Here is a 12,188-nt window from a genome sequence, read left to right on the forward strand (position 1 = left end):
AAAACAGAGAAGAGAGAGAGCAAGGGGGAGGGCGAAGAAGGTTCGGGAAAGAGAGAGAGAGGAGCCGGAGTGGAGAGGAACAAGAAGGGAGAGAGAAGAAGAAAGAGGATGGTAACGGTACGAGCAGTGGGAGGAAGGAAGAGGGAAATAAGAGGTACGATAATTTTAAGTTTGATGCGTTAGTTGATGTGGATTTGAAAATTTGCCGTAGGTGGAGGAGTTTGTGTGAGTGTAAGTGGAGGTGTGTGGAGGAGACCGCAGAATGAGAGAGAAGAAGAAATGTGGCGTGGGAGAGAGGTCTGTGAGGGAGAGGTGATGTCGAGTATGAGCGGGGCGTATGGAGGAGGCTAGGCTGCAGGAGGAGAGAAAGGAAGGAGAGAAAGGAAGGAGTGCGGTGTGTGAGTGCAGTATGTGAGGGAGAGGAGATATTGCGTGTGAGCGGGGGCGTATGGAGGAGGCTAGGCCCTGGGAGGAGAGAAAAGAAGGATTGCGGTGTGTGTGAGCGCGATATGTGAGGGAGAGGAGATGTTGTGTGTGTGCGGGGGCGCATGGAGGAGGCTAGGCCGCAGGAGGAGAGAAAGGAAGGAGTACGATGTGTGTGAGTGCGGTCTGTGAGGGAGAGGAGATGTTGTGTGTTAACGGGGGCGTATGGAGGAGGCTAGGCCGCTAGAGGAGAGAAAAGAAGGAGTGCATGGTGTGAGTGAGGTTCGTGAGGGGGAGAAGATCTTGTGTGAACGTGAATGGAGGCGTATGGAGGGGGTCGCAGGAGGAGAGAAAGGAAGATGTGCAGTGTGTGAGTGAGGTTCGTGAGAGGGAGGATATGTTGTGTGAGTACGAATGGAGGCTTACGGAGGGGACCACGGGAGGAGAGAGAGAGAGAAGAAGGGATTTGGTGAGTGAGGTGGATTTATGTAAGGGAGGAAGTAGTCTGTGTGGATGTAGAAAATTTGAGAGGAGGAAAGAGAGGCCGTAGAGCATGAGAATGAAGTGTCGGAATAGAGGTGTAGGGGTGTCTCTGTGTAGGGCGAGGGGATGAATGGTGTGAGGTTATGGGTTGTATATAGGTTAGTATAGCTGCTGTAAATTTGGTAATTGGCAAGGGAACATTATAGGTATAAGTGTGTTAAGTGTTAGTGCACGTCTTATGGGGAGACGCGTGTAGTTTAGGTATACAGGTTAAAGGTATAAGAAAGCTTCAAGATAAGGTGGGGGAGTAAGGACAGGATGATATTGTTTTTAAGTTGGTAGCATTGTGGAACGCCGATGTTGGTTGTCGCTACCTAGAAAAAGTAAGTTGATCGCCGGTAGTGGTGATGGTCGGGAGACTCCGACGGGAAGGGCTTTGGTCGCCGATATTAATGATGGAAAATGATGGTATCTGTGTGTGTGTGTGGCCTATTAGAGGTCGAGAGATAGATAGTTTATTGGTGGTTGCCGATACTAATGACGGGTGAGAATATTTGTACGCTTGGGGTGACGTTGGGAGACGGTCACACATGGTATGCATGATATTTAAGGTACCAGGATAAGTTTTAGTCTTGTGTAGTCCCATAGTGATAACAAGGTAGAACTTAGGTTAGGTGATGGGGTACATATAGAAATACTGGGTTTCATATTTATGCATATCATATTTGTAACTTAATTTTTACTGTACTGAGTTATATGAATTCACTCTCTATTATTCACAGATGATGTAGGAATAGAGTCGAGATCAAAGTTGATAGTTTTCGAGTCTAGCGTATAGAGCAACAGAATAAAGATCTTTATTGGCATAATTGAATGTGTAAAAATTAGTAGTAGAGAAGATAGTATGTCTGTTGATAGAGTATACGGTTGTATTTCACGTGATGTTACATGAATGATTGCAGGTCTATCTTGACTCTGAACAATAGATTGTGATAGTGTTTCTATGTACATGACTTATTTGAAACGAAATTTTTGTATTTGATCATGGATTTGTTATAAACTACGCCATTAGAAATAAAGAAAAAAATAGGGCGTTACACAGACAGAGTTTAAAAAGATCAAATCTTTGATGATTCCATCATACATGATTGAGTTACAAAAACTTCTGGATAGGTATCCTACATCTGAATTGAATTCTTTCTGGTTAAAGAAGCTCTTTCTAGTTGCTTTGGACGGTCCTCTTCCCTATTACTTAGAAAAAGTGAGCCACCGGTGAATCTTTAAAAGAGTTATATGGAATCATATGGATATTTGTTCCCATTTTGGCTCTTGTATTGGGATCGCAATAGGTGTATTAATAATTGTGTGGTTAGAAAGAGAAATATCTACAGGAATACAACAACATATTGGACCTGAATACGTCGGTCCTTTGGGAATTCTTCAAGCTCTAATAGATGGGACAAAACTACTTTTCAAAGAAAATCTTCTTCCATCTAGAGGAAATACTCGTTTATTCAGTAGTAGACCGTTTATAGTAGTTTGGGGGATGGAAACTGAATTGCCTTTTGGTTCTCCCCGAAAACGGCCTTCATTTTTTGAACCTCTTTTTAAAGAATTGAAAAAAAAAATTAGAAAATTAAAAATTAAGTATGTTCTGGGTTTAAGGGTTTTAAAAGAAAGAGCAAAAATATTTGTAGAAGTCTCAAAAAAAAACAAAAAAATAGGTCAGTACAAACCTTTTATTTGTAAAAGGAATAATAAAAGAATTTTCACAAATAAACCGAATCATTGTTACAAGACCTAACTTGTACCCAAATCATCCATAAGAACTGGGCACAGTATTAGAATCCACAAGCCATAAGTTAAGTAATTACCTTATATTCACAATACTTAGAGATAAATAGGAGTTTAGCTACTAGCAAAATTTTTAATTGAATAAGCTGTTATTGGTACTTTCATTGTCCGAGACAATGTAGTATAATAAACTTATGGTGTTACGGGCATTGCTAGTTTTCACATTTGCAAATCAGGCATGACTTGACATGTTCGAAACAACATTAACGACACTTCAAGAAATTAGTATGGAGAAGATATATGATGAAAATAGAAAAAAGAGATTATGCAGAGAGTTCCCTCAAATAATGCAACAGGTAAGAATAATGATTTATCAAGTATTTGGTAGTTGAATAATTTGTGTTGTGTTTCTAACTTTGTTTTATTTTGGAGAATATGGTAGTTTTATGTGTCTTGAAGGTGGTGTATGTTTGTCAAACATGGGGAAGCCAATCTCATATGAAAAAACAGTAGCTTGGAAAGTGTTGGATGATGAAAAGAATGCTCATTGCGTATGCTTTATGTTTGTCAACTGATCTTTTCTATGAACTTTGGGTTGACTTAAAGAAACAAAAAAAAAAAAAAAATAGAAATCTTTGTTTAATTTGTTCCTTTTAGCGTGTAAAAACCATGAAAATGCTTAAATACTGTTAAAGAGGAATCAAGTGCAGCAAGTCTCTATAATTTTTTGTTCTATCATCTCATCCACTCGCTTGCTCAATCAATATTTAGTTCTTTATATATATATATATTTCGCTTACCGAGTCTCAAATTAGTTATGGTCTTGTTTGGTACATGAACTATTTTTTACATTTTGTTTTTTTTTTATATTTATGTGGATTTCAAATTAATTAACTATAAAATCAGAAAATATTAAGAGGTTATTTTTAATATATTATTTTGTATATATCATATTATAATTTTTTTCCAGTTAATAATTAACGATGATAAGAATATGCTTATATAATAACAAAACAATAAGATAATAATAATAAAATAATAATTATGGGTTAATTAATTGAAAGTTTCAAATTATTATTATTATTTATTATCATTAAAGAAAAGTTAATTAATTGAAAAATGATGATTCCAACAAGAGGAGTATATCGTAATTTTGTTAGAATCATAATGATCAAATATTATCTCTCAAATCTCATATCTTAAACAACAAAATAAACTCAATTTGAAAAGAAAAAAGGAATCTCCAATTAAGTGAAAATTATTGTTATACTCCCAATACTAATCTTCATAAGAATATATGATCATCGTAAAATAATCATATTGCTTAACTATCTTTTGAAATTTCATGTCTTAAATAACAATCATAATTAAATTGATTAAAAAAAATAAGCAAATTAATATTTTAATTTCTGAATTTTGTGTCTATTAGAAGGGATAAAGTTGTAATTGTCGTAAATAAAGTGACAAAATATAAATACTCATAGTTTAGAGTTAAAATTGTAAATAGTCAAAGTTGTGTTCCTACTATAAATACTGTTGTAAATTCTTCATTTATACTCGTTCTCATTTTTTCCAAAGAACAGAGCTGGAGTCTCTCTCTCTCTCTCTCTCTCTCTCTCTCTCTCACTCTCTCACTTTTTAGTTCACCAAACAGCAATTTTTCTTAACTAAACACACTTCGAAACTCTTCATAAAAACTGATAGGATCATGTTACAATTTAGTTGCAAAAACATATATTTTTTGTAATTCAATCCAACAGACTTTCAACTCTGTCTCCAAAACCATTTTAAGCAAACAATATCCACTTCTTAAACATAAGAAACATAATCGGAGACCCAAAAGCCAAAACCAAAAACCCATTTGGCTTACCCCGAAAACAGCTTTGAATTGCTTAAAAAAACCAAAGCTTTATGGTTTATGTAATCCAAAACCCTAACTGCCTAGCAAGGGTAAAGAATGTAACGACCCCGAAAATTTAGAATGAAATATATGTATTAAAAATGTCAAATGCGGAAGTGTAATAAAAATTTTGATTAACATCCCTTACACTAAAATAAAAAACGTGCTCAAAGTATAAAAGAACAAACTAACTAAAAGAGAAACTAGAAAATAAAAACTATAAATATAACTACAGAGTCTTTAGGCGTCCCCTTCGCCGTCTTTCTGCGGAACGGGCTCGGGAACAATGTCTTCCTGATCTGAAATGGTTAAATAAGGAATGAGCTACACCAGCCCAGTAAAGACATCACACTATCTCACCGCCACGGAGGTAAAGGTGGGTAGAAAATACAAAAAGACCAATGGAGTATAATTTATAACAAATTCTTTTATCAATAATAAAATCCTTTACTGTCCACTTACCTCGGTGAGATCCATAAAACAACATACGAAAGCAATAACATTTTCATCATCATGAAATCATATGAACTGTATAACATAATACTTACCACGCCTTTGCATTTCAATCATTACACAACATATTTTCCTCATTTACCACCCTACTAGTATCCATGGGGATCCATAGGGGTCCCGCTACCCGTGAACCCTTAACATTTATAACCTGATTCCAGAGCCGTCTCCATACCCCGTCCGGTATGGGCGCCAAAACACAGGAGGTCCTCATACCCCGTCCGGTATGAGAGACCACGTTCCCGGTAGGGTTCCCTACGGACCTGGTCCGTCCACCATCTCTCAGGATATCTAGTCAGGCTGTCCACATTATCTATTTATCAATTCACGTAACCTTTTATTCCCTTTTTTTTTCCTCAGTCACTATCATCAAATCACACACAAACATGCAAACCAGTAGTTTATGCCAAACAAGACAACACACAATATCGGGTTCTCAGTCATTCAACTCATAGTCAATAAAACAGTGATATATGCACACGAAACTATGAAATAAAAACATCAAATATCATACTGTATTTAAAACTGTAAAATAGAACAAACAACAACTGACCGACAAATACACCAGACTCGGGCTCCATTAGCGACCTTAAACAATTTCACACATCTATTGATTCATGAAATACCGTTTTATCATTTATTGAACTTTAATACCGTGATAGGAAATAGGATGAGGGGTCCTTACTTGTTTTGAGGTCTGAATACGGCTCTACAGTGCGCCTACAGGCTGTCCCTAATTTTCCCTGAATTTTTTCCAGGGAGCTGAAACGCACTACTAGTAACTGCACGTGTCCCAAAAAATCTCAAATTAGACTTAGGGCCCCTTTCGGCCAATATCGCAATTCCAGCACGGCGGCTCCGCCGCAAGCGACGGCAATTCGCCTCGGGTTGGCCATTTTCAGCCGTTTTGGCCGAATTCGGCCACACTTGCATCGGTCCCTGTGATAGAACAACCCTAGGGCCCTCGGTGGGCCGAAAAATTGTAAAAAACTGAAACTTACCGGCGGCGGTGCTCTTGGGTGCGGCGGCTCCTCCGGCGTGAGTCGCGTTTTGATGTTTGGCTCCGATCAACCTGTAGAGAAAAGAACGGTGATCACAGTGGTATAAAATTTGCATCAAACGGAGGCCGGGAAGGGCCTCATCGGAGGCAAAAACTGAGGAGGGGCACGACGGCGCCGCTGGATTTCATCTGAGTTTTCTGGCCGTTTGGCCGGTGGTTTGGCTCCGGTTTGGCCATAGGCAGACTCAGCGTCGAAAAACGAGCAAGGGGGAGAAAAATTACCTCGATCGGCAGTCAGAAATTTCCCCGGTGCGACAGCAGGTGGCGGCGGCCGGCTCCTCCGGCGAGCACTGGTCGCTAGGGTTTCTTTGGTCAGGTGTGGGTGGGGGTATTTATACTCTTCGCCTTTTAATCTTGACCGTCCATCAAGATTGAATCTGGGCCGTTCGATCGCGATTTAATTGGGATTAAATTTGGGCCGTTCATCGCGATGCAATCTGGGCCGTCCGTGCCTAATTGAATCTGGGTCGTCCGTGCCTGATTGAATCTGGGCCGTTCGTGCGCGTGAATCTGGGCCGTCTGTGCGCACGTTTGATCTGGGTCGTCCGTGTGCGCGGTAACGGATCTGGGCCGTCCGATCGTGTGCACGCGGATCGCCCCCGTGGCCCATCCCCTGGTCAGCGTGTCCTTGCCACGCGACGCGTCCTGGTTGGCCGGGGCTGCTGACGTGGCTGCTGACGTGACACAACTTTTATAAATTACGTTTTGACCCCCGGTTTCCGATTTTCTTTTCAAAAATACCCCCATAATCTAAATTTTCACTCCTTTTTTCCAAAATCAATTTCAATTAAATCCAAATAATATTTTTACCCAATTTTATTATTATTATTATCTTTATTTTCGTTAAATTAAATTAAATAAAAAAAATATCAATTAAAATTTTAATAATTACAAAATAAACTAAATAAAATAAATTAAAAATTAATAATAATAATAATAATAATGGGTGTTACAAAGAAGAAGCTTGAAGGTCGACAAGAAGGAAAAAGGAAGAAGTTGAGGTCAGGAAGAGTTGAAAATTTTGAGAATTTGGGACCATGAAAAGGTTGAGAATGAGCTGAAGACATCGAGAACTTGAAAAAAAAAACAAAAAAAAAACTGGGAAAAGGAAGCTAAAAGGCTGAGCGTATGGCTTAAGTTGCAGAAAGAGGCCGAAGGCATAGACTCCATGTAGCCATTACGAGGACCACCACAACTTCGACCAGATGTGCAGTGAGCCATTACGACTAAGGCCACTGCGATTAACGAACAGTGACGAAAAGGATGAGTGAAGCTTGAATGAACTTTTAAAAAAGAAAGAAGAAGATGCAGGTTGGAGAAGAAGAAGCTGAATGTCGTCTACCATTCTTCCATCTAATATTAAAAGTACTTTTGATTGATAATCCTATATAGAATAATTATTGTTTATGAACTCAAATGAAACATGAATTTTTTTTACCATTTCTGTAAAAGAATCTCGTTTTAAAAAATCAAATTTAGAATTAATTTAGACATTCAATAAACAAACTAAGATGAAAATATTTTGATGTTAAATTACAAGAGAACCCACCATTGAAAGAATAAATCAATAATGGCAATTCACAAGTTATAAAAAAAGTTAATAGTAAAAAAAAATATTGATTTGTCATAAAAGTGGCTGCCATGATTTGCTAGGAAAAAGAGAAGACAGTCAAAAGCAATCATATCTCATGAATTCATATTGTGGCATTAGTTTATCATTTACATTTTTACAGCACTCTATTGTATGCACTTAAGATAACATCAAACATACACCCTGCAGAACTAATATGAGAAAACCAGAACCAAAGGACCAAGAGAATTAAAGCATGGTAATTATAGTGGTGGTGAAAATTTGAGACGTGAAATAGAAAAAAGTTACCATGTATGAGGATCTTGTAATTCATTTACTTGAGATTATTTGTACTTATTTATCTAAATTTGATTAAATTAGGCAAGGTCACCTAAATAATAAATTGAGAAGTCACAATTTAAACTGATAAGATTAGACTCACAAGATCCTAGATTCGAAAAATTTCTACCACCAAGTCGTTGTTTCACGCAATATTCTGCGCAGGGTATTGGATACGAGAGCTGCCGAGGTACGAGCTGTAGGGTTGGTGGCGATGCAATGGAGAGCTAAATTCATTGCCTGTAGAATTTGATTTCGGTAAATTGATGCATGGGACGCGATCAGAGGATCCACCCATCTATCAATATGACAATCCGAATAGCAATATTGAGCCCATTCCACCAAGCTCTCATGCACACCAAACTCTCCATTATTAGGGCTCTTTCCTGTCAATAGTTCAATGAGAAGGAGGCCAAATCCATAAATATCTGTTTCTGCTGTTATGTTCTTGGTTTGTCTTGTTTCTGCAAAATAAACAAAATTGATTAAAAATAAATCAACTAAATCATTCTAAGGTAGAAATGAAGATTTTAATGTGTAAAAGGTGGCCGGAACTTTGAATTTCATACAGTAACACTAAAAAATAATATATATAGAGAGATCCAAGGGTTAAATTGAAAATTTTTTGGGATAAAATTAAGATATGAATTTGAATAATGTTTTGGAAAATTGACCCACTCAGCTTTTCCCCAAAAAAAAGCATATTCTTTTTGCTCTTCTATCTTTAGTTAATAATTTATATACATACCCAACTTCCCAAATTCTTTACATTTTTTTTTTTAATTCTACATATACAGGGCGAAATATATGTACATATTAAGTAACATCATGATTTCTTTTCCTATTTTAATAGGTCTAGATAAACTGAAGTAGATGGATTTAGTTCACCCTGTATTTATGCATATATATGTGAGACTCTCTCATTTTTAAAATAAAAAAAGAAAAAAACCAAGCCTAATAGAAGCAAACAGTATAAAAGCAGATTAAGTTTCACATGAAGCTATCATTTTTGTTGTTGTCTAAACAAGCAGCATGCAGGCTAATGATGAGACACAGAAAACCCACAATAAATTTCCATATTAACCGGCTATAATACTAATAAAAAACATGATAGTAGATATAAAGATTCATGTACCTGGGGCAATGTAGGCTGAAGAAATCCAGCTCTTTGTTTCTACAAACAGGTGACTTAATCTGAGGTGAGGTTCATCTTTTTCATCTACCATAACTTTCCCCGGCGACATGTCACCCATGACAACACCCTCCTTATGCAAAAACCTTAGAGCTTTTGCAATCCCAATTGCGATTCTCAGTCGTCTCATAAAACTTAAATTTCCGACAATGGATTCACTCAGACTTTTCCCTTCAACATGTTGATAAACCAAGTATGCGTCTTTCTCTAATCGCCGGAAAATACCAAATAATTTGATGATGTTTGGATGTTGAATCTTGCCAAGTTGTTGAATGTCAGGCGAAAAACTCATCCCATAATTCACTTCACTTAATATGTACTCCACCCCATTTCCTTCGCATAAAATCCCATTTTTATCTTCTTTTACAGATGACATGACATCCTGGATTGTTACGGATTTGGAGAGGCTGTAATCAAAAAGTTGTAATTCCCATATCCCATCTTCATTTTCCACTCTTTTGATCACCTCAAAGTTCTTTCTTCCTCGAATTTGAACCAGTCGGAGTACGGCTAAGGAAACTAGACCAAGCAGCGCTAACCCAGCAAGGAAACAAGCCAGGACGAACCACCAAACTGGTTTCTTTTTACATGCCGGCAAACTGGTTCTATCACTTCCGCAGAGATGGTTGCCGGCTACGCAACTTGGGTTAATGGCAAGAAATACACCAGTTGTTGGCAAGCTACCGTGAAAATGATTGTGAGAGATATTTACTTGAACAAGGGATTCTACTTCCCCTAAGTTGGCAGGTATTTTACCGGTTAATTCATTCTCGGACACATCAAGTTGGCCAAGAACTGGCATTTGAGAGAAACCGGGTGGGATTTCACCAGTGAGCTGGTTCTTGCTTAGGTCAAGACACACTAGCTTCTGACAAGAAGTTAACTCTTGTGGGATTTTTCCAGTGAGCTTGTTCCCGCGTAAATTTAGTTGGATTAGCTCCGGTAAGCTTCCGAAGCTTGTGGGAATACTACCTGAAAATCCATTTTCTGAGAAATCTACATTTTCGAGCTTCTCACTGCCGAAAGATTCGGGCAGGTTCCCAAGAAAGCTGTTGTTGCCTAAGTTAATCATTTCAAGAGACGGCATGCTCCACTTTTCTTCTCCAATTTTTCCATGGAGATTGTTATTGGATATGTCCAGGAAATAGACGAGTGGTAGCTTGGTGAAGTCCGGTGGTAGTTTACCAGAGAGGCGATTATTTTGGAGCCTCACTCGGCGCAAGCTTCTGCAACTGCCCAAGCTACGTGGGATTTGTCCTCGGAGAGAATTGGAGAAGAGGATGAGTTTAAAGAGTTGGCCGGACTGGCAAAGACTCCGGGGTATTTTTCCGGTGAGGCTGTTGGTGGAGAGGTCTAAGAGAGTGAAGTTGTTTTGTTTCCCAAGATTTTCTGGAATATGACCAGAGAGTTTGTTAGCCCATAGTTGTAGAACTCTAAGACGAGGCAAAGAGGTTAAGGCGCGAGGAATTTTGCCAGTCAAGTTGTTGGAGAAAAGATGAAGAATCTCCAAGTTTTGGAGTTGAATTATCTTTTCTGGGATCTCACCCGATAGAGAATTATCACTAAGGTCAAGAGAGATGAGGTTTTTCAGGCCAAAAATGGAGCTAGGAATACACCCAGTTAGCTTATTTTGGTAAAGAAAAAGGTATTGAAGCTGGGAAAGTTTGCCGAGAGAGTATGGGATTTGGCCAGAGAGATTGTTGTAAACAAGATCAAGATGATTCAACGAGGAGTTTAAATCACCTATCTCTTCTGGAATTTCACCTGAAAGATTGTTATACCCCAGGTAGATCCACTTCAAGCTTCTCATCTGGCCTATTCCCGTTGTAATCCGGCCGGTTAACTGATTTGAAGCCAGCGTCAAGTACTGCAAACTTTTGATATTAGTTATGGAGATTGGAATTTCCCCCACCAAAACGTTTCCTCCAACATCAAGAACTTGGAGACTTGAAAGTAATCCAATGTTTTGTGGGAGTTTCCCAGATAAAAAATTGTTGGAAAGATCTAAAGTCTGGAGGGTTGAGAATGGAACTACTTCTGGGATAGGACCTGTGAAATTGTTGTTGCTAAGATTGAGATGTTTAAGCAAATAGGAAGAGAAAATATCTTGAGGGATTTCGCCAAAGAACTGGTTTCCAGAGAGATCAATTGTTTGAATATATGGCAAATGGAAGACTGAAGAGGAGAGTGTGCCGGAGATGTTCTTGCTGGAGAGGTTGATTCCGGTGATGTGAGACATATTGTTGCAGGTGACGCCAGACCATTTACACATGCTTGCAAATGAGGAGTTGTTGTTCCAGGTGGAGAGGAAGCCATGTGGGTCGTGTTTGATGGAAGACTTGAAGGATAAAAGAAGTTGAAGCTCATTGCTTTCATCGCCATGCAACAAATGAAAATTGAAAGAGAAGAAGGAAAGGATAATTAGTAGTATCAGCTGCATGTTGATGAAGACGATGATCTATAACATCTTCCCGATCACCTCTCAAATTTTGAATTTTGCAGAACGAAAGATTATGGTGAAGATCAGCTAAGGATGATGATCTTTATGTCTTGTTTGCTCGGATCCCTAGCAAGCCAGCTGTTAAAAAAGGAACCATAAAAGGTTGAACTGTTAACACAGTCTTCTATATTTATACTGTATCTTGGATGTTTTTAACTTTTAAAATCATGGCATGCAAATAATTATCGTCATTTATTTAACCCATAATTTATGTCTATTTGCAAAATAAATACAAATATTTTATTCAACGTTTTAACCTTTTATCATGGATGAACTGAGAGACTGAAGAAAAAAACATGTTTTTCACTTTTATAAGTTTTATTTTAGTTTAAATATTAATCCATAATAATTTGAATTAAAACAAAATAAAAATGATTTAAAATTTGAGTATAAATATTACTTCATTTCAAAATCAAT

At 37.9% G+C, this 12,188-nt stretch overlaps 1 protein-coding gene across 1 annotated transcript; it reads right to left on the reverse strand.

Moving 5' to 3' along the window:
• Positions 1–7,839: 7,839 nt before the first annotated feature.
• On the reverse strand, positions 7,840–11,866 carry LOC110812469 (Leucine-rich receptor-like protein kinase family protein). Its single transcript, XM_022039253.2, has 2 exons — positions 9,215–11,866; positions 7,840–8,543 (listed from the first exon to the last, which is right to left on the reverse strand). The coding sequence occupies exons 1-2, from the start codon at positions 11,709–11,711 to the stop codon at positions 8,206–8,208; spliced, it is 2,835 nt and encodes a 944-aa protein (XP_021894945.1). The 5' UTR covers positions 11,712–11,866; the 3' UTR covers positions 7,840–8,205.
• Between the last annotated feature and the right edge of the window lie 322 nt (positions 11,867–12,188).

This window comes from Carica papaya, chromosome 7 (genome assembly GCF_054855325.1).
Source record: "Carica papaya isolate Zhongbai chromosome 7, ASM5485532v1, whole genome shotgun sequence".
Classification (NCBI taxonomy): Eukaryota; Viridiplantae; Streptophyta; class Magnoliopsida; order Brassicales; family Caricaceae; genus Carica; species Carica papaya.